The 27010-nt window shown below is 44.0% G+C and overlaps 3 protein-coding genes across 10 annotated transcripts in view; 1 reads left to right on the top strand and 2 right to left on the bottom strand.

The window, feature by feature from the left end:
- Window positions 1–9091, bottom strand: part of bcl11bb (BAF chromatin remodeling complex subunit BCL11B b) — a 30035-nt gene extending 20944 nt beyond the window's left edge. The window contains exons 1-3 of one of the 5 annotated variants that reach the window (XM_041958745.1): window positions 8817–9091; window positions 8421–8732; window positions 335–718 (exon numbers count right to left, since the gene is read on the bottom strand). In XM_041958745.1, coding sequence (XP_041814679.1) covers window positions 335–718; window positions 8421–8484 — 448 coding nt within the window. In that variant the 5' untranslated portion in view covers window positions 8485–8732; window positions 8817–9091. Of the gene's footprint in view, window positions 1–334; window positions 719–853; window positions 1006–4636; window positions 4714–8420 lie in introns of those variants that run through there. The other 4 variants (XM_041958744.1, XM_041958746.1, XM_041958749.1 and 1 more) reach the window with 4 other exon arrangements.
- A 4332-nt stretch (window positions 9092–13423) lies between these two features.
- ccnk (cyclin K) lies at window positions 13424–20714 on the top strand. 2 transcript variants are annotated; one of them, XM_041958644.1, is made up of 11 exons: window positions 13424–13550; window positions 14524–14759; window positions 15118–15199; window positions 15288–15419; window positions 16405–16510; window positions 16610–16667; window positions 17323–17492; window positions 17586–17794; window positions 18005–18035; window positions 18309–18380; window positions 18876–20714. In XM_041958644.1, the coding sequence occupies exons 1-11, from the start codon at window positions 13542–13544 to the stop codon at window positions 19427–19429; spliced, it is 1659 nt and encodes a 552-aa protein (XP_041814578.1). In that variant the 5' UTR covers window positions 13424–13541; the 3' UTR covers window positions 19430–20714. The 2 variants fall into 2 exon arrangements, with proteins under 2 accessions (XP_041814578.1, XP_041814577.1); XM_041958643.1 differs by having other exon boundaries at window positions 13434–13550; window positions 14521–14759.
- Window positions 20715–21120: 406 nt separating this feature from the next.
- The window catches only part of ccdc85cb (coiled-coil domain containing 85C, b), a 46426-nt gene continuing 40536 nt past the window's right edge, over window positions 21121–27010 (bottom strand). For all 3 annotated transcript variants that reach the window (XM_041958192.1, XM_041958193.1, XM_041958194.1), the window contains 3 exons: window positions 25239–25331; window positions 24432–24530; window positions 21121–23345 (listed from right to left, as the gene is read on the bottom strand). In XM_041958192.1, the coding sequence (XP_041814126.1) occupies window positions 23256–23345; window positions 24432–24530; window positions 25239–25331 (282 nt within the window). In that variant the 3' untranslated portion in view covers window positions 21121–23255. The remainder of the gene's footprint in view (window positions 23346–24431; window positions 24531–25238; window positions 25332–27010) is intronic.

Below are 27010 nucleotides of genomic sequence, written 5' to 3'. Positions count from 1 at the left end.
GTGTGTGTGTGATTTTTGTGTGCAGATATGTGTGTGTGTGTGATGTTTTACTTTTACGGAGCAGAAAAGACATACAGTGCAGCTCTCACTCACTCTAATGAAATCATCCCAGACTACATTAATCCCTCCTGAAGGCCACTGTCAAAACAACAAGCAGCTGGGATTCTTTAAAGAGAGCAATCTGTCTTGGACAGGTGAGGGATGTGTTAGCGTGTGTGTGTGCGTGTGTGTGTGCGTGTTCCTACACTTGTGTTTAAGACATGTGCGTCTACACTGACAAGAGAGCTTCCTGTGTATTGGTTGGTAAATGTACAGTGTGTTCCAGCCTCCGTACCTCCTCTCTCCTGTTTTGGGCAGATCCCCTTGGCCGGCGTCAGGCTCCTCGCCACATCCTCCTCCCCGCTGGGGGTCACCTGGACGCCCACCTCCACCGGAATGGACCTTCTACCCAGCTCCAGCGACCTGGCCCTGGGAGAGATGACAACGCCCGTGACCCCGCCAGTCTCCCCAGGCTTGGAGAAGGACCCCGGCCTGTTTCCGGGCCCCCGGCACAGACGTCGCTTGTGCTCGATGAAAACCAGGATGTCGCCCAGGGGGAAGTTGGTCTGGCACTGGCCGCAGGTCAGCAGATCGTGCTCCCCGAGTCCCACCCTCCGCGGGCTGGGGGTGGATGGCTCCGGAGATGGAGATCCGGCCCCGGAATCATGATTGGACTCTGCTACGGAAAAGGGAAGAGGAGGGTGACAAAAATGTAAATCAGTTGTGTTTCTTTTTAAAGTGTTAAAGAAAACATTGAGTGACACAGGAAGAGAAAAAACACACAGCAAGGTTTGGTTATTCCTGATAACATTACCTGATGAAAGCCATCTCTCCCTCCTATACGTGATGATCATTACGTTCACACTTGTGTCACTTTCATGGCATAAAACAACGCCCCTGCAACGCTACTTCGCCTAGACAAACACCTGCACAGCTTATCGGTGAGAGATCTGCGTGGGTGGGAATCGGCACATACACTGTATGCATATGTGTGTCTGTGCTGCTATTTGTGTGTGTGTGTGTGGCCAGGAAGCGATTCATCTCACGGTGCAGGCTGGGTTTCCGGTGAGGGCCTTTGCTGCACTGAGCTGTCATAGCTAGACGGCTGCCTTCACCACGTGGGAGCCCCGGCTTGTGCAGAACAAAGTGTAGCGTAGCGGAGGCCACATCCACCAGCATGTGTGTGTGTGTGTGTGTGCTCGTGTTTGTGTGTATCAGAGAATAAGACATGGAGAAGAAAAATGAGAAAGAGAAAAAAAAGCAAGACGTCCAAGTGTGTGCGTACATGAATGGAGCCGCACACAGGTGAGTTTGAACGCTGTATTCTCCACAGACAGAAAATCTATAAAGCCGAACCCGGGGTCCTGTTAAGAGAGTAAATCTCATTCTTCACAGATCTGACACGGTCATTAATAACCATTACACATTCTCCCCCCCTCGTCCCCTATGGCGTAGACTGAGTCCCTCAGCTTAACGTAAATCCCTCATGGACAACCTCCATTTTTTTAACACTACCCTGATGTACCAGGATGAAGACGTGTCCTCCCCTAAAAAAGCCTGGAGGAAACCTGAAGCTCCAGAGACTCTAAGGACGTCTGAGTGAGCGGGTACCCAGGGAGAGGTGTTGATGCCTGGGAGAGGAGCATAGCAGCGCCTGCCTGTCTCTGCTGCTCTTCTAGTTCTCGCACCCACCCACCCACCCCTCCCCTTTGCCTGTCTTCCTCTCTCTTTCTCCAAACATGACACCCGAATAATTGCAAAGATTAGACAAAGAGGGTGTGTGCTGGTTTGTGTGTGCCTGTGTCTTGGTGTGTAGTTATCAGAGCAGAGATCCTAAACTCTCTTATCACCCATCTCAAACTGTCAGGGAGGCGTTGCTCCTCTAAATTCCCAGTCATAACCGTTAAACTCAGCTCGGAGTTCTGGCTGACTGTTACACACATTTTCACCCATTTTTTTTTATTATTTCAAATATTTCTTTGCAACTGCGAATCAACCCCCTCCCCAGCCACCCAACCACCCACCCACCCACGCGCGCACACACACACGTTCCAGTCCACTCACTTCGCCCTGGAGTGATGATCCGATGCCAAATATCTTTTCTCTAAATGGAGATGGGTTCCTGGATGCCTGCCAAATAATTTCCATCTCATAATCTTTGGCGGCAAAGAAGGAACACAAACACATATTTACCTACAGTTCACAGCTTGTGACCATAATTCACATGAAGCAATGTTCCAGAGTGTTCACACAAGCCATGTAACTGTGCGCATGCATGCATGTGTGCATATGTGCAATGCATATAAGTGGGACTGTGCAGGAGATCTCTGCTAACAATATGGCGTGCTCTCATTTCTGACGTCGAAAACGAGACAGGTGGCATGAGACCCCGATCCTCGTGTGTTGCAAATGAGAAAAAGACAGCATCAAGTCAGCCAGACGACAGACACCTGGCCATTTGAACTTGACTTTCTCCCTGCAAGACAAGTAGAGTAGGGCCTGTTTGTTAACCTGTGGTTAGGTAACATGGCCAGGGGGCAGAAGGCGGTAAATTAGCAGGCGTTGTCCCTGACACTATGCCACTCGAATATCAGTTGGACATCTTCTGAAAACCTCACCCCTCTCTGAAACCCGCTCACACGTCTATCCCGAGGCTCACCTGTGTGAGAAAAACACAGGTGCAAGAAGGAACTGAACATGGAATGCTTGCAGGTAAAAAAGAAAAAAAGAAAAAAAAACTCAACTGTGGACACAAACACACACAAATGGAAACACACACACACACACACACGAAAGAAAAGCACTCTAATGTAACCTATCATCATGACAGACAGTGTCTAATTCCTGTGTATAAACTCCTATGTGAGAGGAACATGCTTGATAGGTAAAGGAGCACAGCAGACGCACTGTCAAACATGCCATCGTGGAGAAGGCGTGATGATAGCAATGAAACCCAGCTGTCTAACACGATACCGCACATACTTTATTTCTCACTCTTGGTCTCGTTCTGTCTTTCCCTGACACACACACACACACATATACACGGAGCCATATTCACACAGTGACAGTCCTGCTACTCTGCCTTATCAAGTGTGAGTTAAGTCAGGCAGCCTTAGAGCACCCCCTATCAGCTTGACGAGGAGAGAGTCAGTCAGTCACTCCGCTGCTGCTGCTGCTGCCTGCTGCCGCTGCACACTGCCACTGCACAATATGTACCAGATGGGAGACACAGCTGAAGACAATGGACCTCTTTCACCAATATTTCCATTTGTGTAAAAGGTGGAAAAATATATTCAAACGCCGAGCCAAAAAGTATTTAATGAAGAAACAGTGTTGTCAGAGGCGAGGGATTGTTTCATCTGCGGTGGAGATTTTTTTAATTTTTTTTTTAATTGCAGATAATAAAATGTTTGTGATACAGTTCGATTAGAGCTGCATCGCTTTCGAATCGATAAATTTGGTACATGATACCTGTGACGCCCTGGTCATTGTTTTGCGCAGTCGTGGCCAGGTAAAACAAGCTCGATGGGTGAAACCTGCCAAGGTGCATATATGTGGTTCCTCTGTCACCTGACATTAATTGTCCACTCATCTGTAATTGTTGTGTCCGTCCTCATATGCTCTAATAAATCTGGTGACTGTTTTTGTTGTTTTCATCGTTGCCAAAGGTGAAGGTGAAGACAAAGAAAAATTTACAGCATTGTTTGGCAAGTTCTGCTCTGCCTTGAATTGAATAAGAAACTGAGAAAATGTCATTTTGCTGCATTCAAAACATTTGTTTTTATTTAATGATGTAAATTTGATGAGATTCTTCGGAGCGGCGTCAAGCAGAAACTGTGAAACTATTTTCCGTTGACGCTGGAATCCTGACCTTACACAACATTTTAATACCGGCTGCACACTCTGTTCTGCTGGTAAAGGCAGAGTAAGGCCAGGGGCACTCACATGACAGTCGACCATACAGTATAGGTTCAGACCTGTCTCCCTTTCTTTGTTTTCCCCTTCCATTTGCTGAGCTAAAAACCCATGCACACACACACACACACACACACACACACACACAGACACAGACAAGAACGTGTAAACCCCACAGGGGAAGTCGGGTAAGATTCACGCTGTCATTGAAAATAAATGACACCAGCAACGTTGCAGATGGTTGCAATCAAAAATTCAAACAACAAGCGGCCTCGCTTAGCCTATCCCTTTTTCTCGGCTGCGGCTGCCAAGGAGAGCTGCAACAGTGTGTGTTGTGTAAGGCCAGGCCTGTGTGTTTCATTATCTTATCACCATTTAATCTGTAGCAGTCTCGTTCCTTATCATAAATCTTAGATTATCAGCCTGAAAGTGAGCAAAATACGGCTCCGCAGCTGACTGTGACTTGTCACTAAATTGCTATAAATGACTTGCAAGCTATGAGGCATGACATTTGAAGATATAAATCAAATTTGCCAAACAATTTTAAGAGATATAATAAAAATAATAAAGAAGCTTTATACCATTGCAAAATAGATTAAATGTGTTCGATAATATTGAAATATAGGGGAAAAAAATCTGAGAACAAACTGCGATGCCTCGCAGTAAATCATAAATCGCTCACCAGTCATCTCCTGTGAGATTATCATCCGGTTACCACAGTGTGTGTGAATATTTACTGTGGTGTTGCAGAGCGCACGGTGGGTTTGTCCCCCAGCATTTGACAGCCATATGGTGCGAATGAATACGAAAACATTAACTGTTTCACAAGTAGCATGCCAATTCTGAGAGTAAACAGTTATCATGAGGCGTTTCCACGTCTGGATCCAGAAAACGATTCTCTGCAATAATGCTGATATTAGATCTCAAAAACACCGGCCTCTGGACAAGGGAGGCCTGTGTTACTTAACACCAGTCGTTCCACGCTAACATGTGAGCAACTCATAAGGATGTTCCTGTGATGGGCTTCTTTGTCGTGGACGTGACTCCAAGCTGAATTTTTGACAGAAAGAGCCTCAAAAAAGCCTCGAGGGGATGTTTGCCTTAATAAAACAAAGGGTGAACTGTAAACCGGAGGTCAAATTTAACTCAGACAGAACAGCTTGTTTCATCTCATTTGTTAGTGTGGGAACATGTACAGTTTGTATGTGTGGTCATGCATTTCGAGGGTGACGTGTGCTGTTTTACAGTACATGCTGTGCCTGAGTGTGTGTGTGTGCGTGCCTGCTTTCTTTGGCTTGTGAATTGTGCACATTCATTGCAGTCACTTGTACATCCTTCTTGATGTCTGGCCTGGCAAGTAGATTCCCAATACATAGTCTTCCACTGAAAGCCTGTCCAGAAGTATGCTGATATTCAGGTTCTCTGCACTTGTGAGTAGAACATGACCTGCAAGCCCATGGCTGCAGGGCACCAGGCTGAGTTCAGTTACATGAATATCCCCTGATCTGACATGTGGATGATATATGCTGGCACCCTGCAGAAACTTCATATTATTACTTGTGTAAGGAGATACCTTGTGACTGGTCTTGACAGCTGACACTCAAATGTTGCATGACCTCGGGACCAAGCCGCCCTAATGACGAGGTCATATTAAAGATATTAAAAATAAACAATAAAAGTCCATTTGGTTTTTGTTCCTCCGTTTCTGAAATGTTCTCCGACAATAACGCGGTACATATGCAAAGCTCTCGTTATGTGTTGACATAACGAGTTTGGTTTCCCCACAGGGCTCCTCAGATCCTCCAGCCTGAGGTGTGATCCTGGTCCTCTCCTGACCCACCCAGCTTAAGGAAACAGCCTACAGCGACATGCAGCCTCCAGGCACTGAATGATAGGTACATTAAGAGCCTCCCATCCATCGCAGCAGACAGATGTAGCCGTTATTAAGATGTCCTATACATATGGTAAACATAGTTTAGGCACATCATGCAAATGCAAGTGTATCTGTGCAGAGAGACACATTGTTCCCGCTGTGAGAGAACAACTGGGTATAAATGATAATGACATTGTTGTTTTATCGCTGATCTGTTCTAAGTCCAGTTTTGGCATTGCGTTTGACCTCCTTGATGACAGCACAAAGAGACAAACGGGCGAAATACCTGCAGGTTGAGTTCTTCCTGAATCTTGCACTTGTGCCTCTCAGGTCATTGTCATTGCTCGAGGCCACAGTTCATCAAGCAGGAGACAGCGTGTACCATGTGAGAGAACAGGTAGGACCAGATTCAGGCCCAGGTGGCCCAGCTCTCTGGCATCCTACTGTACATGCTCAGCACAGCATTGACCTCAGCACGATCGAGCCGAATATCAAACATTTGTCAGCATTCGCAAATATCTCAACTTAAGTCGCTGTTTGACGAGTCTGTGCAGACAGGTCAGCAGTGATTAAAAGGATCTCTAAAACCTGTCATTAAAAGCTTCACGCTGGAACAGATGCACCCTGGAGACATTTGAGCGCAACTTCAGGTCAGGACAAGGAAATTAAGAAATGTAAAGATAATCCGTGACAGCTAATTATTAGTCTAATTATGGGAATATCTACATTCTGCAGTACAGGTTCAGTTTCAGGAATTTGCTGACTGCACAGCAGGTGCTGTGAGGTTTTGTGTAACTGAAGATGGCAAACAAAGTGACCCATGGCCGGAAGGAGTGGAAGCAAATATTTAACAGTCAGTCCAAATTGGTACCTGTTCCCAAACGACAAATGAAAATATGCAAACCGTCGCGACTGTTCGTCGTAATTCATGCAGGTAAATGTTAAACACACACACATGCCCGAGGTGAAACTGTAGTTAGGCTGGAATTGTTGCGCAGTCGAAAATGCATTGTGACCGGTGACCGGTGCAGCAGAGAGGCTAAACTGTCAGGTCAATATTCAGGATGGATCAATATTTGTCATCTGCCTAAAATCCGCAGAGGACGCGCAACACTTTCTCAGCTGCACAGAAACACTGGCCATGGCAGACACCCGGATTTCTGATTGCTCTTTACGTTTGAAATTACCGTAATTATTTCAACTGAACACTCAATAGGAGGAAAGTCAGTGACGAGAGAGAGAGAGAGAGAGAGAGAGAGAGAGAGAGAGAGAGAGAGAGAGAGGTGAATGGGATAAATGATTAGTCTAAATGCTAAATGTGTCGGGTGGGACGGAATGCGCCTAACCCTTTTCAACACAAAACAGATTGGCCAAAGATTACATCATGAACTTCTGCAATGAATTACCCAGATTAGGCCTCTATGAAATTGGATTTAGGCAAAGCAGGGCGCTGGGAGATGAAGGTTAGATTGATATAATTGATTTGAAATTGGATTATGCGACGTTTTAATCATATGCCCACTAAAAAAAATAAAATAAAATAAAAAATCCTCCCTCAGATATAATCTGCGCAATTTAATCACAATTTTTGGTCGCAGCTCTGAAAAGCTTCAAACGAGCTGCGACCCTTCGTTTTAAAATATTGTGTTAATAAAGTTCAGATTGTTGTCGCCGTGTGCGCGTGTGTGAGAGTGTGTGCGTGTGTGTGTGGTGTCTTCTTTATCTGTGGGTGATTGCAGACTGAACTTAGTTTTCGGCACAATTTCGGTTTTTGTTATGTTCTTCAAATGTTACCTATTGAGTGCACACAGGCCTTTATGTGCAAAGATTTTTGAGACTCTCTCTCTGTGTGTGTGTGTGTGTGTGTGTGTGTGTGTGTGTGTGTGCGTGTGTGTGCGTGTGTGTGATACAGAGAGCGAAAGAGAAAGAAAGATTATTTGACTTAATAAAAAACCTAAAAATTAAGACACAAGTGAGCCAGTGTGACATGCCAGAATAAATACCTGTGCTCAGAAAACAGGTGAAATGTTTCACGAACAGAAACACACACATTGCCACGTGTTGCAATGTGCTGTAAAAAAAATGCAAAATTGTGTGTTGTGATGAAATGAAGGCTTACACGCTTGTACACGCGGGACGCACGTGCGTGCACACGCAAGCACACACACACACACACACACTCTCTGTCTCTCTCTCACACACACACACTTAGCCAGACAGTCCCCTTATAGTTGTCATAAAATCACAAATCTGCAAAAGGCGCAAATGTTACTGAATTGTGTTAATAAATTTAAAGGTGTAAAACAACAATTATTGCTCCATACATTTGCACAAAGCCCGTCTAATTAGCATCTTTCTCTGTGTGTGCACAAGTGCTACCACATTGGAAACCGACTTTTAAAAATCACAGTTATTGTCGGTAATTGTCGGCGCTTTTTCAAAGGCTAAAAACATCGCCTGGGCGCGATTTGAATTTCCCTATTAATACTTTTATTTTTGCAGAAAGACGAGAAATAATAATAATCATGATAAAGTGTAAATCATTTAAACCAGTGAACTTAATCATGTGTGAAGTGAGAAGTCTGCAGCTCACCTTGTATTGTCTCCCTGTGCGTCAACGATAAGTGCTGCGGGTTCACCTGCTTGCGGCGGGACATTGCCCCGGCATTTACTCTGGCATCGCCCGGTGAACGGCACTTGGAGTCGGCTTGGACCGTGGTGTCGGTCCTCTCTGGGTCGCAGGTGAGCAACTTTTCCCCTCTCCTAAATCCGTCCGCTATTCACAGTGGTCTTCAGCTGCAACTTTGACGCGCGCTCGGAAGGTGAGGAGTCGGACAGGAGCTCGACAGCGATGGAAGACCAGTTTGTCCACAATGTCCTGCGGCGACTTCCGAGGAAGCAACACCTGGATTGAGGAAGCCAAAGTGTAGTTTTAGGAAGCCGATGAGCTGATATGTGCGCAGGCAGGTAGGTAATGTTTTGCAATGACCTTTTGCAGATAAAAATCCTGGACTGCCCACCTCTGAAGCGACCGGCGATGACAGATGAAGTACAGAGCGCTCCACCGGGGATGGCTCTCACTTGGCTCCTTTCCCTTTTCCCTCTCCTTAATTCTAATGATATGATTGTATCATCTGGGGTCAAACGGCTGCTGTTTATTCTAGGATTCCCTACAGTCCTTCCATTTCAGCAGTGGTGCGCTAAAATGACCCTTTGGCACTGACGCCTCCTGCGCGTTTTGGCATCGGTGCGCGGAACGGCAACTCTTGGCTCTGGTGGCAGTAGCCTCGCTGATTGAGAGAGAGAGAGAGAGAGAGAGAGAGAGAGAGAGAGAGAGAGAGAGAGAAGGCGGCGGGCAGACAAGACACCTCCTCCTCCCTCTCGTCCAACAAGCAGAGGTCCAATGTTTCCTAGTTTCCTACAGTGTCGAGGCTACTTCTTGTTGAGTCGCTCCATGAAAGACGCTCTGTTTTGGGAGGACCCCGCGCGCGCGCGCGCGCGCGCGTGTGTGCAGTCTACTATATGCAGCTTGTGTTTTTGTGGGAGCGTGGGTGTGTGTGTGTGGTTGGGGGTTGCCTCCGTGGAGTGGGATGGGATTCAAGTTCAAGTGCGTCCGCGACGCTCGCGCGTCAGACGCGACTGGCATGTGAACGGACGGCACACGCGGACACTGGAGGCGACGCGCGGGCGCTCCCCGGAGCTGGGCGCCGGGCTCCGGGCTGAAAGTAATTATCACTCATCAGTCGTTGCTTCTCTCGGAGGCAGCGGCGCTCCGTCTGCCTTCTGAAGCAGTGAAGCTGCCATCCGCAATTCCTTTCCTTCCAATCCTCAGTGCATCTTGAGTCTCATCATGTTCTTCATTCTTCCACATTTCCCTGTATGTTTTCATCAGTTTACTGATTGTTACAACTCTTTTTCCTCACACACAACACCATCTGAAATATGAGGCGCACCGTAAGAAAACTGTTTTAAAAATGTCTGGAATATCAGGACCACCCACACCTAGATCAGACTAAATCACCCATATGGGTTCAAAGGTCATCTTTAATTTGGATAATTAAGACTTGTATCTTACTGTGGCATTCCAGGCTATGCAAATGATCCGATGATGCTATTGCTATTATGTCTTCACATTGAATTGAGGGGGTGGGAGTGGAGGGGAGGAATCCAGCAGGCTGCATCTTTGTTGTTGGAATAATCTAAACATGTTGTGAGGCAACAGTACCCTCTGTTGGCACAGACAGGAGACAGTACAAGCCTGGTTAGGGGGTGATACCTTAACACGGCGTTTTATACTCTTATTTTAAGACTGAAGCCTCCTTAATTTGCCATTTATACAATGCCGAATCTAAGAGAGTCCTTGAAGAGCAGATCAGGTTCACTCAGAGGCAATTAATGGCACTAATGGGCAATCATTCTGCACATAATTCACTGTATTCATTTAGATCAGTGTATGCGCAGTTTAAGTGCTTTGTAGCTCAGCTAAGGAACACTCAAGTTTCTTTCTCTTTTTTTTTCCACCTCGCCATACAATTCAAAGTTGAAATACATTGTTGAATAAAAATATAAAGTCTAATACGGCCGTTTAAAGTTGACACTATTTCCTCGTGGCTCAGCAGAGAAGTGTGCAGCCATAGCAATGCATTTTATAGTCTGCCATTAATAAAACATGGTGGGCAATTTTAAGAGCATTAGAAGTTTGATTGCTTCGGGGCAGGCCTAGGGGACTTTCAGGGCAGTAATTATTTATATAAATGAAATGTCATCTCAGCTCTGGCTCAAGTAGACATAACCTCAGCAGACTCCACATGGAAACACTACAGCACAACAGCTATCTTTCACAGATAGGCCCGAGCATGTTGTCAAGCGTATTTGCTTTGACTGGGGCGTGTAAATTCAGTGTGTGATGTTACATGAAATGTCTTCTTTTTCGCATCGGGCCAAGAGAGCAACAGCGGTCGTGGACACACTGGATGCTGAGGGAAACCATTATCCTGAGTTCACACACTCTCTTGCTATCCCTGCTGGCTTGCGAGCAGCTCCTTGATCCTTACCCATGGGTTTCTCAATAATACATCAATGTCTCCATTATAGCTTGTATCTGCTGGCTCCGGGCAAAGGCAGTTTAAGCTGGGTTGCACAGGGCCAATATACCACAAATACCCTGCTTGTGGACACAGGAAAGGTTTTAAGTCCAAAGTGTTGCCTCTGAGGAGACATGCATCTCGTGTGGCAAGCGCCATCGCTGGATGGGAGAAAACCGAGCGCACCGCGGGGCAATACCTACACAAAAGATGAAGGCGTGCTGAGATGAAAGTTTTGTCCAAGTAACAAGACATGCTATGTTGACATTTTGGCTCTTTTCCAAAGTGACCCAGGCTTTAAAGCAGATTCCCGGCACTTGTATGTTAAATCATAAAAATGAGCCCAAGGACAAGCAGGGAAGCTCTTGCACAGAAGTGGACAAAAGAACATGCAACTTAATTGGTTTGGATTCTGGGTCACAACCTTCATCACATCCTTTCATCTTCCATTTTTCACATCTCTTCCCATCTGTTTGCTCTCTAAAGGATACCAACAAATGCATTAATATCTTAAAATATGCCAAACTACATATAAGGAATTAACCCGCCTGAACACAATGCAGTTTTTAGGAACAAAGAAAGCATCTTGTGTACTCGAGGTTAAGTGTAAAAAGCGGTCAAAGCAGACATTTTGACGTGTTTAAGCACACCAGGACTGACATAAACGATGAAAGGTCCACTCGAGGACAGCTCATGGTAATATGAATATTGCTCTGGGATTTGCTTATAGTTGGTGCTTCATTATGCAATGTTTAATATTAATAAAGAAAGTACAAGTATATATTATTCATAAACTGATTTACTGTGGCCTGTGTGTGTGTGAGTGTGTGCGTGTGTGTGGACTTGAGTGACAGATTGAGATGCTCCCTTGCTACAGGCAATACAACCAGACAAGGCTCTTACTTTTCTACAGGACACATCCTGACAATTTCTCCCACAGTTAAGAGGATTTGTCCGAGCACGGGTGAATATATAATGCATGCAGATTCCAAATTTTAATTTGGACGAAGTAAATGATTCAATGCTGGCTTTTCTCAGAAGTGAGGGCGCGACGGCAAACGAGGGGGGCACAAGATGCTACTTGTAGTCTGCCCTTACCCGGCGACACTTAAAGCAGGCAAAGGTGATGACGATTACCTTGTTCGTAGCAAGTTTTTTAAAGAGTGAAGAGAGAAAAAAAACGATATATTCTTTAGATTTGCCATAAATTCTCATCATTAAATCCATATTTTTAGAAAGTTACTGTATTGCTACCTTGTTTTGCAAAAGATGCAAATCCTGTAGGTTTCCTGCATTTCATGGCTGCAGCCTGCATGTATATGAAGGATAACAATGATTTTGACTTGACGTGTGGATAAAAGCATCTAATTATTCCTGTTTTTGTCAAATCCTAATTAAATCCGTGGCTACAATTGGCTGTAAAATGTCGCCTGTAACGCACAAAATAAGGCAATGTTATGTGGTATTCCTTTTATCTTAAAGTCTCTGTCATATTCAACTGAAGTGAATTAAATGAAAATGTACATCTTAAGATAGTAGACTATAAATATATCTATATTTTTTGTTTGTTTGTTTGTTTCACTCTCATTTACTCCAGGGCCGTGCCTCAGAAATTATTAGAATGTCTGTTTTTTTCCATTTATATGATAAAAAAAGTTGATAATTGTCTATAACCTTCAAAACATGAAGGGAAATTGCCTCCATTTATGTAAGTATTTAGAGAGCATAGGAAATGTGTTGTTCCTCATTCGTTTCAGAAATGTTTTTTCACATCTCACATTACATGTTTCTCTAATGATACCTACGAAATAGACCACTCTGCTATACAACAGATAAGCATTTTTTGTCTGGTTTCATTTCTTTCGACTGCTGCTTCTGTAATATCTCACTCTGTAATCCCACTCCCACTTACTCACATTTTTACATCCCTCCACAAATAACTTTGCACCGCTACATATGGGTGTGATTATAATTATCTTTTTTCTATATACTAGCTGCTCACACCATGTGGGTGCAATATAGCCCTGAAGCCTGAGCACAGACCCACACAGTCTTTTTACACAGGTGAGTGAAAAATATCCAGTATGTAGTGACCATTCAAAATCTGATCTTAAACTATGCATAGAATAGCTAATGTTGCTTTCTTGTGATTTGCAGTTTGCCTTGTACAGAACAATAATAGACACTGTACTGATCTGGTGAGTTACAGCACCTGATCAGAAGAGAGGCTGTATGTCAAAAATCCAGTCTTTGCTGCTGAAGTCCACCAGTAATTCTTTGTCTCCCTCTAGTGGACATAATTGGGAATGACATTTTTTATTACACTTTAATAGAAAGATAAATTCTTCATATGTATATCATATTAGGGGTTTTACAGCTGCGGGAGTAGTAATTAAAGCATTAAACAAACCAATTCACAAGAGGAAAGATAAAATCGAAATTTAAGGACAGCGCACGCGTATCAGTTCCTGCGTGATGACGTCTACTAACATAACCCCGACGTACTCCATTATGGCGGTGCCCTCGTTACAAAGGAGGCTGTTGATGATCACTTGTTAGCCAACTTATTGTAAATAACTGCGAAATATTCGTACAGCTGTCTGCGTTGGGCGATTTACCCCGACGAATACATGTTAAAGGTAAGAGTTGTGTTTCATTACAAACAGACGGGCAACAGTTGAGGTGAATTGTGACTAGTTTTTGACTCGTTGCCTCAGCGGTGAGTGGAGCAAGTTTGCTAGCCGAGGTTGCTCGAGAAGAGTATCACCTGGCCAAGTTAACATTAAAGGCTTGCCAAATGTGTCTGCTTTTGTCAAAGTCCATTTTAGCCTGTCAGTGTATTTATTTATCACTTCACCCGCCTATGCATAATTGACTAATGTCCACGCATTGGTGGTTAATTTGTAACATTAGCTCTGCGACGCCAACTTTTAAGTAACGTTAGCTCGGCTAGCATGAATGCTAGCGAGCAGTTCACAGTTTCGTCATGCTAATTGTAACACTTCTTTGACAGCCATGTTAGCTAATGTATTAATACTGTCACGTATTTAGCTCATGTTTATCTGTATGTTTAGCGACAGCCTGAATGAATGGGATGGGAGGGGCTTTGTCAAGCATTATGTTCCCCTAGTATCTATTTGCTTCTCTAATTTTAGCATTTTCAGCTAACAGGGAGCTTAGTGACCTCATCAGAAACTAAGCATGAGGGTAATGCAGGTTGGCAAAATGTGACCCATGCTCCCTCCACAATTCACATAATTTGGCCCAATGGTTTATGGTTTATACGAGTTATATCCAGTGTTTTGAGTTCGTGGTCAGATCCTATAATCTCACATGGAGATATTAGGTTTTCAGATCAAGTCACAGGTTGCACAAATATTAATCAACCAGATATACGTAGTAATGCCAGTACCAGTAATACTAGACTTCAGTCGGGGAAAGCTGATTAGTTGCGAATGTTACAGAATGTCAGAGTCAGTCTGTCCTCACGTACGTACACCAGCACTGCTTGTATTTAGGCAAAGTTCCTACCCTTGTCTTTTAGCCTAATTGCCAGTAAGTTAAATGATGGTTGTTACTGCAGTCTCTTGTTAATGCATTATAACTTAGCAGTCCAGTGCAGCGGGTCCATCCACCGTTGCCTCTCCTCAGCCAATGAAGGAATCCAAGGAGAATTTGTCAATGTTCGGCCAAGGAATCCTGGACCACATCAAGCCATGCTGGTACTGGGACAAAAAGGATTTGGCCCACACCCCCTCACAGTGTGAAGGCCTGGACCCCGGCACAGAGGCCCGGTACCGGAGAGAAGGAGCCCGCTTCATATTTGACGTGGGGACCAGACTTGGCCTGTATCCTCAATTTGAGTACTGTTAAAAAGATGGGAATGTAAATCAGTGGCACTTAAATTTTCAGTTTGTCCCTGATCACAAACAACAGACATCACAGCATCCAAACTATGAGGAAATTATACAGATAAAATACTGTTAGGCCGTGACTTTTTTCACTTATCCTATAAACTTTTACAGGAGTCATATTAACATTTTGTTCTAAAAAGAGACCGGTGGCCAGGAACCAAGAATGAGTTTCTGTTTGCAGTGTTCAGTGCAGCCCAGTCAAAGTTGAAACATCTTTTGTTTGGGTTTATTTTATGTAGCTGAACTGCAAATAACTGTAAATTGTTTCCTTGATTTCCTTGACTGTCATCAGACACAATGACACACTGGCAACAGGCATCATATATTTCCACCGCTTCTACATGTTTCACTCCTTCAAGCAGTTCCCCAGATATGTAAGTTGAGTTGATGATTATCCTTAGATTTTTTATCTGGATCTTGATTAAATGTGTGGGATTAAATGTGTGATTTGCATCTCAATAGGTGACAGGTGCTTGCTGTCTTTTCCTGGCTGGGAAAGTAGAGGAAACCCCAAAGAAGTGTAAAGACATCATCAAAACAGCCCGCAGCTTACTGAATGATGTGCAGTTTGCCCAGTTTGGAGATGACCCAAAGGTACAGTTTCTTTTATTCTTCTACTGTTGTCTTGAGACATTTTCCCTGTTTACACTGGCCTTGTACGTTGTACAAAGACAAGCTATACCTTACAGTGTTAGTCAGTAATTGTTCTCTGGGTCGTTGAGTGCAGAAATGAAAGTAATACTCATAAGTAAATAGTCAAAGTTACAGTCTGCTTGCATGTTGTGAGTGCAAAGGGTTACTAAGTACACACTGTGATGTTGGCAGATCTCTATTTTAGCAAGCTCCTGACGATTGTTGATGAAATATAATCACAAAATATGGTCAAAATGGTCTAATGGCATGCACTGATTTATCACCAAGCTAAGAAAACAAAGGTTTGGGGTAAGATTGAAGTCTCATTCCAGTTATTTCTCACTCATAGTGGCATAAGATAAAAATCGACACATATCAGTAAATGAAGATTTGATTGATTTCTTTTTACATCTTATACTCCCCATACGGAATGACCTGTTCTTCTCTTTTCATACATTTGTTAATGATTATGTGTGACACTGTGCATTCATCTTGTATTTTGTCTAGAAGTAGTTGGATCATTTTTACAAGAGGAGTGAAGCTGGACGTGATAAAATAGAAAAAAGTGTTATGGCAAAGTACGAGTTTTTTTTTTTTTTCTTCTCCATTTAAAGCCCTGTATGTGTACTGCTGGGCAGGTGACAGTCAGTCACAGTCAGTGGGTTTCATACATCATTGTTTAATTTGATCCAGAATAGGCTGGAGTACAAATCCTCAGGAAAAATAAACTTCTTAATAATCTGATGTATCTTTTTAGTCATTTATTTAAGATTGGTGAAAACACCTTAAGTTAAGGTGTGATGTGAAAGTGGTGGCAACAGGTAGAAAAACAGTTCTCTAGGTGGAAAGTTGGTGCCATAGGTAGTGAGCAAGTTTATCTCCCTGCTTGGGTCTTTAGTGTGCTCACCGATGGTGATATTTGACGTGTCTATATTTCTTTCGACAGGAAGAGGTGATGGTGTTGGAGAGAATTTTGCTCCAGACTATCAAATTTGACCTGCAGGTGGAGCACCCTTACACATACCTGCTTCGCTATGTCAAGCAACTCAAAGGTGAGATGGAATAAGTGTGGCATTAGATCCTCACAGAGGGCCATGAGTTCTGGTTGTAGGAATCTGAAAAGCTTATGGATCTTTTTCTTCTTGTTGAAGGTGAGAAGAATAAAGTGTGCAAGGTGCTACAGATGGCGTGGACATTTGTCAATGACAGGTGAGCAGGCATGTTGGTGTGTTAAGTATTTTAGTATTACAGATGACTTCTTCTTTAGTGCAGGTCATCATGTGTAAGATGGCCTATCACCTCTTTTTTAAAACAAATGCTACAAAGTGTGAAACAGAAATACTACAAGTAGCACAGAGGACAACAGAACCTGTCTCCAGGTCACTGAAAAGTCATGAACACAGCTGGGACATGCTTGTTGTTGCCAAGATTTATGCTTTAAGAAGTCGCTGAAGTTGGCTATCCCTAAGTAGTGTCTGAAAATTAGTTAAAATGTTCCTGTGTGTGTGAGTGTGAGTGTGAGAGAGACAACAAATTTGTCCCAGCCATGCATGGCTTTTCCCGTCCCCTGGAAAAAGTTTTCTTTGTTGTCTGTGCTACTTGCAGCATTTCTGTATTCCTTTGTGTTTTTGGTATTTAAAGTGTTTTTCTGTGGTTTGTTCTTGGCTGTTGGCTGTTGGTTCTTGGCTCCGAGTCATTGTATAAATGCTACAAAATGACAATTTAAAAAAAAGGCACATAATGGGATTGAATTAGAAAATAGTCATTATCGTTTAAGGTTCCACATCTATATATGAAAAGCATTTTCCCCATAGCTGACAAAACTGAGAGAAGACTGTAACCATATTGCCGGTGTCCCTGGCAGCCTGTGCACCATGCTGTCCCTGCAGTGGGAACCAGAGATCATTGCGGTAGCCGTCATGCACCTGGCCGCCCGCCTCTGTAAGTTTGACATTCAGGAGTGGACCGCCAAGCAGTCGTCACGCCGCTGGTGGGAGCAGTTTGTCCAGGACGTCCCAGTTGAGCTGCTTGAAGGTACTCCTCATGAAGCCACAACGCTTCCTGTTTTTACGACAATGTTTTACCTTTCAGAGTCACCTCAATCGAAAACATGTCTTTGTCGTCCAGACATTTGCCACCAGATCCTTGACCTGTACTCTCAGGGCAACAAACCCATTCCTCAGCAGATGCAGGAAAAGGAGCGGGCGCCTGCCCCTCCAGCCCCCGCTCCTCCGGCCTCACAGGGACAACCACCAGCCGCCAACCCTCCTCCACCGCCACCAAAGAAGACTTCCCCTCAGGGAGGCAGCCCTGCACGCCAGCTCAAACGCTCACATGTGAGTGTATGCTTGAATTGTGTTCTCTTTGGCCTAAAATCATGGCCAGTGGAAAGTCCCGTGCTTTTTTTTTTTCAGTTTCAGATTTCTACATTTGTTTGTGTAAAATTAGCAACAGATCCTACAGCTTGTGTACATGATTCATACATCAACACTCAGTCGAATTTACCTCAAAGTAAAGAGTGTATGCATCACTTTTCTTTTTTCCAGACATCCCCAAAAGATGAACCAAAGGCTCCAGGTAAGACTTTTGTTAAACCTAATGCAGACAAAATTCTGCTCACATGTGGTTTAAAGCAGTTGAAACCTTGTAAACGTCTGCTCATCTACCGAAATACCTCCAAGAAAGATTTGCTAATTAACGTGAGATTAATTTAGATCAAGCCTTAGCAAGATTACAGATATATATTGTAGATTCTAAGTGGCTGGAATCAGATTTCTCAGGTTTTAGGATTTTGTGAATGTTCAAGCCTGCAGCATTTTAAATGGCTGTTTCGTCCTGTTTAATTTACAGAACAAGTTGGATCAAAGATTCCTCGGCTGGAGAGCCCCATGCCCCCTCTGCCCACACTGCAGCCTCCCCCAGGTAAGAGTGGCTGTTGTCTACCGTTTTCCTCCAGTCTAATTTGTGAAGTTGATGATTTAGAGATGGATTAGAGCATATGTAGGTATGTGCTGGCGTCCTCTCAACACCCCGCTGTCTGTTTGCGTGTGCCACCAAATACGCCCATAATGAGCACTCTGGACCCCCCGCCTGGGACTCGAGCTTAGAAAGCAACCCAAAGTCTTAAGTCCTCTCAGTCTGCTTACATAACCAGCAACTTGTCTGGACGTGATGTTTCCCAACACACGCATACTCCTAACCTCTCCCAGACCAATCTGATTAGTGCTTGAGCCTGATAATGAGACCTCCTATGTGGCTGCAGCCTGGCAGTCGTGGTCTAGCTGTGTGCTCACTGTCTGGGAATGGAGAGGTTATTTGAGACCACGGGCGGATGAGCAGCCCCGCGGTTTTTACAGGAAAAATGACGGCAAATTTTTAACAAGCTGTTTTCTCCATGTTTTTCCTGCCGCTCACTAGACCGCAAAGCCCCAGCTCCAGCCCCTCCCACGGAAGCAGAACCAGGAAGTGAAGCAGCTCCGCCTCCCCCGCACGCTCCCCCTCCGCATCAACAGCCCCCTCCCCTGCCCCATCGCCCTCCTCCACCTCCGCCCTCCAACTACATCATGTCCACCACCAGCTCCTACATGTCCGGAGAGGGCTTCCAGAGCCTGCAGTCAATGATGAAGACAGAGGGGCCCTCCTACGCCCCCATGCCGCCCAGCTACGCTCCCCCAATACCGCCATATCACCCCCATGTCTATCCACCGCCTGCAGCACCACCTCCAGGCCCTCCGCCTCCTCCTTCCACCTACCCCCCACCCAGCTTGCCGCCGACGTATCCGCCACCTGGCTACAACAGCTATCCTCCCCTACCGCCCCCACGCATGCCACCGGGCCACGTACCCCCTCCAGGTATAGGTCTCCCACCTGCTGGGTACCCTCCTCCACCTCCTGTGCCCCCAGGACAGTCACAGGTGCCCCTGCCCCCTCCGCCTGGCATGCCTCTGAACCGCGGTGGGTGGATGAGATGAGAGCGTGACAGTCTATGAACTGAATGTGTGCAGAGCCCCAGCTGGGGAGGGAGCAGGAGAGAGAGAACAACCAGGATCTGGTGTTATTCTGGTACAAATCGAGGGAGAGCTTGTTCACCTCCAGAATGACTTTTTTGATGAGGTTCTTAAAGAAGGCTTAACAACACATAGACCTGAAAGGAAAAGTTAGGTCTGGACAGGATTGTTATGAGAACCTGAACTGGCACTGAAAGTGAGAAAAATCCTGAAATATTTTTGAAAATAAAAGGCTTAAACATGTACTGGATGGTACGTAATGTGCCTAGTTCCAGGATCTTGTAATAAGCACTGTCCACTCATCAGTCTTGTTCTGGAAATGCACCAGGAAATATTAGCACCCTGAATTTTTTTTTTTGTGTGTCACTAATTGTGTGCGAATGAAATGTACCATTTTTGCTTAAAGGTATACCATGCAGGATATATCGGTCACTGTTTGTAAACACAACATTCAAACTCAGCCCCGAGTCAACGCCATCAGAAGCCGGCTTGTAAACTGCAAGCTAATATTGTAGGAACATTACATTTGTTGTAATGGAAAAGCAGATACTTCGGCAAGCTAACGCAGCTAACCGCCGGCACCTACCTGTCCAACAGAAAACAGGCCTGTAGGTAAACATGCCTTCACACGTTTCTAATGGGTCATAAGTGATGATTGTGATTGTTACTCTTGTATCAGTCTATACATTGTTTTTTAGGAAAATCCTGCTTAGTATACCTTTTTGAGTAGATAAAAGGTTGATCACCCTGATCATGTGTTTTGGTTTTCCTTCATTTCCTGTCATACCAGTGTCCTTTTCCCCACAATCTGTTTTGCTGAGAAAATTAGAGCATAATTAAGCTTGAGATGGCTGAGCATCCGGTAGTCAAATATAAAAAGGACTCTCTCACTGAAAGACATGATTATACAGTTTGTCCTTTTTGTCATATTACTTTTATTCTGTGAAAACATTGAGGCCATGTTGCAAGATGTTTGTGCTACCATTAGACTCTTAGTTCTTATATCCTGTCACATTTTTGTGAATCAGCACTGTAGACGGTATTACAGTTATCACACCAACTGTGTCTAACACTGGACAGTCTAAGGTTAATATTTGTACATATCTGAGCTTTTCATTTAGGCTTTTTGTTTGTTTTGAGAGTTTCTATCCATATGTGCCTTAGTCAGGCTCCTCTTTTCTGTATCCTGCACACAGCTTTGGTTATGTGTCTGAGTGGCACTTAGGACAATAAAGATCTGCTTTTCCTACTTTAAACTCTGTTTTCAGTCTTTTTAAGGTGAAAAGGTGTTGTTTGAAATTTTAACCAACATACAACCATTTATCCATTACTTTTACCTGACTATTTTAACTTTATCCAAAATTAAAAATGTTATATATAAGTTACTAATAGACTAATAGGTTAATGGGCAGGTTATTGTAAATTTACAAAAATGGTTGTTTTTTAATCACAATCAATATTTTTAGTCAATTATTTGAGCTTTCAATTCAAAGTACCTGGCTGGGAACCACCGATGTGGTGGTTCACACACAAACAATCTAATCTTGTAGACAAACAATCTAAAGTTTTCCTTCCAGAACTGTACCAGCAGAGGGCAGACTAACTCATTCACTGAAGACATCAAATAACGACAGCACACTTCACAGTATCATTAACCAACTTTGTTTATTTTCTCCCAATTTTTTCTAAAAGTGGCCTATTTCATGTTTTCTTTTCACCTGCCAAATATTCATCTCATCAGTGAAATTCATGAAGTTACAGCCATGCTAGTTACTACAGGAACTGACATTTACACTGTAGATGCTAGGATTCTGTACTGTGGTTTTAGCATATAGGCCGGAAAAAAGAAACACTATAGATGTTTTTAAAAAAAAAAGACAGTTGTGTTCCAAATCAAAACACCATGCAGAAAAAATGTGGCACATTTCAAATCAAATGCCATATATAAAGTATTCAAAATTGTATCATGGCTTCAAATTAGTTCCTAGAAAAAAGGACACTTTTAAAAAACCATACTTCGATTTATTTTGACCCATTATTGGAGAGAACAGAGATGCATGGCGGGCAGCCTCAGAAATGTTCTAATTTGGAACAAATAGCACTAGAGATGGGAGAGCCGGAGCCGTCAGTCACTAAACTAATCTATCAAATAATACATCTGATACATTTAAAATATGACTGTCCAGTCTCGGATAGCTCTCCCATCTCTATCTGACACCTGGCAATAAATACTTCGACAAACATTGTTTGTTCACTCTGACATCAAGAAATACTCATTTTTTAAATGTTAGTGTTTCAGGAGACATCTAAGGGAAGACTTATCGCTCATATTCTAAGAAAAAAAGATTCAACTTTAAGAAACATGCGCTGCATAAACACACCTGCTGAATCCATGACAACAAAAAAGGACTGAGCTTAGGAAAAGCACTTTTTCCCCCCATCGACTGAGATATAAAATGATAAACAAGGAATTGGGCACAATCCAAAAATGTTATCCAACCTGAACTTGGGGTTTAGTATTTGGCCTTGAACGTTTCATCACCGTTAATGGGACAAAGCCTTTTGCATGGATTCAGCAAATGCCTTCAGCAGTCTTCAACCGAGCTGTAACCAGGGTTCAATAGAGGAAAAGAGGATTCACAGGCAGATGCTACAGCTGCAGGAGAACCATTCACTCTTCCTTGCACACACACATGCACGCCCACACACACACACACACACACACACCGTCGCTTGCGCTCACAGATGGGCGAAGGTAAAGCTGTAGCCCTCCCAACCTGAGAAAATGATTGTCAAGCATGCACACAGCATACAATTTTAGCTAATAAGTAAGAAAATTATCTATCCATTAGCCCATGGAGATGGTTTGATTCAGAATGGCCTTGATACATTTTCAGAGGTTACAGAGAGAAGGAATAATAGCAATCAATCTGGAAAAGAATAAAAAACAAACAAAAAGAAGATTACATTTTTTTTTTTACCAAAAGCAAACCCTGTTTAAGGTCTGGTTGTGTGTGCTTATCAAACTAAATAATTGATCACATGGCCACGCTAGAATACAAAATAGATAAAAGTAAAATCAACAATAACAATGAAGTAGTGCTATGGTTTTATACATAATATACACAAGTTAACAGTGATCTCTAGACTTTATTATCCATAGACTTGTCTTATGAGCAAAAGGCGCTAGGTCACAGTGGGTTTCACATTAGTTAACACTTTAGAATCCTAATGCTAGTTATACTCGTTGACCACTAGGGGGCGATATATGTGACAGGAGCTAGGGTCTCTATAGGAGGTACTATCAAAACTTATCTGAAGATACCGCCACAACGCTGCCTCCACATCCCAGCGACATGGGAAGCGATTTCTGCCCCTGCGGCCTCATCAGGTCTGTGCTTGAAACCATGTCAAATCGCTAGCTTGGTGTAGCACAGCTATGCTATGAAGGACTACAAGTGGTGTGTGTGTTTACAGCTTTTACAGAGAGAGATCGTCGTGTGGCCGGAAGCCTCCAAATCAACAAAGAAAAGTGGCGAATTAGTGAAACTAGCTGCCAGTTGTCACCGCGTCGTCAGCTCTGAGAGATAAAAACATGTTTGTACATGTGAATAACAGACTAACAGGTCCATTTAATTGCTATCTGAGCCAGTCTCAAGAGAATGCTGGGTGCTGTAGGCAGTAGGGAGCACGGCATGATGGGTTGTGTAGGCGCAGGTAGTAAGAGGTGTTTTCAGGCGAGTGTAGGTACTGTAAATCCTGATCTCTCTCTCTCTCTCTGGTTGCCATGCTACAGCGGCCCTTTGAACTGGTTCCCAGAGAGGTGCTGTCTGATGGACAGCTTTGATCCTGCTGCATCGCCCAGCTTTCTCCACACCACCTGCAAACCGAAGCAGAGAGGGAGAAGTTGAGAGGGGAAGAGGAAGAGCGAGACACACAGAGAGAGAGAGACAGGCAGACACAGAGGCAGAGTCTGAAAGAGTAAGGCTATGCAGGGGGAAAAAAAAAGACTTTCTTCTTCAAGAGTGAAAACTTCAAATGCTCGCAGTTTGACTTTGAGCTGCAGAGACTGCGCACACACACACACACACACATTATGTTGGAGCTATCTCTGAATCTCTGTCCTCTGTCACTGCGAGGCTGCTCTCTGGTGCTGAGATCTCTCTGTGAGTGAGCAAGAGGGGGCCCCAGGGGGACCCCAGCAATATTACAGAGCCACTATTGTAGTGCTCCCCAGATTCCTGGCCTGTCACATACCTCTGTAGGGCCCAGATAGCCCGGCTCTCGTTTTCTCGCTAATCAGCGGGCCTTTTATCCCGGACCGGGCCTTTCAGCACCAAGAGAAAGATGGAGGGAGAGGAGGGGCGGGGGGGAACGGAGGAGAGGAAGAATGGAGGGGTGAGGCTGGGGCGCGGGGTGGTGGGGGGAAGTGCTCTTTTCCCTGCCGCTCCAGTTTAATTGCTCTGACAGCTCAACTACAAGCCTCTACTTAGGGCTTCCAGTTTAGAGTTGGCTCTGAAGCAGGGAGGAGGGGGTGGGAGAGAAAGGGGGAGAGAGAAAGAGAAAGAAAGCAGGAGCGCTGTGCCCAGGACACTGCTGCAAGTGTCATTCCAAACCAAATGAGTCTAAATGAGGCTTCCTCATTAGTGAAAGCAGCTCGAACACTGACCTGATTTGCACTCAGCAGACGAGGACGAAAAAAAAACTGACCAACATACGGAACAAACAGGAGCATTATGGGAATGAGGCTCCTTTGTTGACAGCAATGGTAAGCATATAGCGCAGGAAAAGTTTTTACTGATCACACTCTCACCCAATGCTCTCTATGCCTCCTCCTGGGAAAAAAAAAGTTTTCCTGCATTCCTTCAGTAAAAACCACACACTTCCTGCAACTTGTAGGAAGCTAGTAGAAAGCAACATGCTCAGGGGTACTAGCAGAAGAACTGTCAGGAGATGTCGCACTTACGTTGCACATCTCTCGCACAATGGCCTTCTCCTTCTCGCTGAGGTCGTCCTCATAGTCCTCAGGAACCTGCTTGTCCAGGTTCTCGTGGACCTCCAGCACCTGATGGCAGAGACAGAATGAAAAATTACTGAATCCACTGAGGTGACCAGTTACATTCATTTCACTCATGATGAACATAACTGAGGGGTGTAAGGGCTGTTTTAGTGATGTTCAGCAAAAGCAAAACTTCAGAAGTGTGTCAGCTCCAAACTTTTTTCCCCCCTCAGGTTTCGTTTCAGTTTTTTTTTTTTGCACAGACAACGGCAGTTTTGCCCTCATTTTACTGTTTAAAAATACCTTTTTTTTTCCACAAATAGAATTTTTAGAACAGAAAGAGCTCATTTCATGCTGTCCAACACCATATTATGTTTTAAATAATAGTATCGATTTTGATGCTCAAGCATTCTGAGCCTGGTTCCAGACCTGCCGGATTAAGAATAAGGATGTCATCATAGCTAGCATCATAGCTTCCTGGCTACATTAATTAAAAAGTAGGCCTGAAGTCCTCATGCAAGAGTTCAAAACCTAGTTTTTGTGACACAAGTAGCAAAACTGATTTCAAGTAGAGTGCTGTGATGTTCTATTGTTTATTCTTTATAGAAACCCCATTAGGTTCCACAGAGTGATTGCTAGTCTTCCTGCAGTCCTTAGTGACACAAAAAACCCTCCAGAATCAATAAGACCAAAAATGCAATGTGAATCAGGCATAAAGAGTCATTTTCCCAACACAATTTTCCTTTAATCTGATTTTCTAAGTGAATATAGTACCTTCATGGCGTGCACCACGGCCTCAGGCTTCTGGACGCAGGACAGGTAGCCTGTGGCTGGAGAGGACTCGCTGGTTGGGAGACGGCCAGTGCCCTGGGAGGAGAGGAAGAAGGAAAAAATTAGTTCAATCAGTTCCTTCACAGTAGACGGTGCACAGCAAGAGCAAAGATGTGAGAGATGAGCTGACCTGCCACAAAGAAAAGATTCATGTCTGAAGCCCAAAACGTCTAGTGGACTTTCTCTACAGCCTGCCAAACCCTCATCTCGTCACATCTGCTGTCACACAGAGTTTAACCGAGGAGTCAAATGAGCACCACCTCAAGGAGCTCCACCCAAGACACTCGAATGAAAAATAAACCACACTCTGCTTATCAGCGGGTGTTCGCTTGTGATCTAACAGGAGAGGTTTCTTGTACTGTAGCACTGAAAATGCCATCCCTTTCATCCCGACTCACATCACCTCTCCTCCCCCCGTGTTTTTCTTCCCCCTGTTTGCATTCGCCACGCATTCAACTCCCAGCCGGGTCTGCTACCTGCGCACTGTGATCTAACCTGGTGTGATGGGAGCAGCCAGCCTGGAAGAGGAGCAGGGGGTTGCCTGACTCATCCCACCCCCCGGTAAGCTCCAGACAGTGGCCTCTCTGTTAGAGGGACACAGAGATCTCAGGGACACACAATGGCACCATTCACCATAACCTGGCATCAGGGCCCTGCATTAGACACAGCTCCGTGGCTCTGTTAGCCCCAGTTCAATTCTCCGCTCACTAGCGATGCGTTTGTCAGCTCCCTCCACACCCGCTGGCCCCGTTTAGGTGCCAGAATGAGCCCACACAGCCTAATAGCACAGAGATAAAATAATAATCCCACTGCAGCCAAGAGGGACGTCTGTCCATTCATGTCAAATCAACCACATGAAAACTGGATTTTTCAGCGGTCCTGATGGTGATGGTCTGACTGCTCACCTGACAACCACCGAGAACCGTAAGAGTTACAACAGTTTGCATTGGATGCACGGTGATGATCTTATGTCCTCAGAAATTAAAAGCCATTCTCTATGCAGAAAAAAACAGCGGTTTTGTGTTTTTCATGTAAAAGTTGATGTTATCCACACAGTTATGGTAATAAAAAAGTCAAACACGCCCTGACAGCATGGAGATGAGAGTCGGCTGCCACGAGGCATTTCATTCATGAGCTTTGATACGAGAAAATCATGGACTAAAAGAAAAGGTTAATATGAATTTGTTTTTTTCTTGCTGTTTCACAGCACGCTCAAACGTCTCAGTGTGTCCTTAGAACGCACCAAGGCTTTTCAAAACTCTCCCTACCTGCAACTTGTGTATTGTTATATGTATATATACATATAAGTTTTAAATGAATGCCGACACAATAGCTGCAGTTTCGGTACTGATACCAAAAATACAATGTAAATTGTAACTATTGTTCTAGAAACCCTCCATTTCACTAAACAATGTTAAACATGATGAAAGCAGTCATACAAGACCCTTTCTTAAAACTGGCAGCATTTTATTTTTATACTCTGAATATTTTCACTAGTTCACTATATTTCAGAGGGAAACATTGAAGTTTTTAGTCAACTCCATTTATCTGACAGCTGTAAGTTGCTGTTTAGATGGCAGATTCAGGTCTTCCATAGAAAGTATGTGATCTGTTTATAAAAATATGATGCATGGTTATATATCAAATTACCCAACAGTGAATAAAAGAGTCAGTCAATCAGTAATAAAAAGATAATATCATTACAATCTACCATC

The sequence above is a fragment of the Chelmon rostratus genome, chromosome 18, assembly GCF_017976325.1.
Source record: "Chelmon rostratus isolate fCheRos1 chromosome 18, fCheRos1.pri, whole genome shotgun sequence".
Taxonomy (NCBI): domain Eukaryota; kingdom Metazoa; phylum Chordata; class Actinopteri; order Chaetodontiformes; family Chaetodontidae; genus Chelmon; species Chelmon rostratus.
This window is presented reverse-complemented; position numbering and strand designations above follow the sequence as displayed.

Excerpts from the sequence above, each read along its gene's own strand:
- ccnk (XM_041958643.1), top strand. Across the intron at positions 17,795-18,004 it reads GCCAGCTCAAACGCTCACAT|ACATCCCCAAAAGATGAACC; the intron begins GTGAGTGTATGC and ends TCTTTTTTCCAG. Across the intron at positions 18,036-18,308 it reads AGATGAACCAAAGGCTCCAG|AACAAGTTGGATCAAAGATT; the intron begins GTAAGACTTTTG and ends TTTAATTTACAG.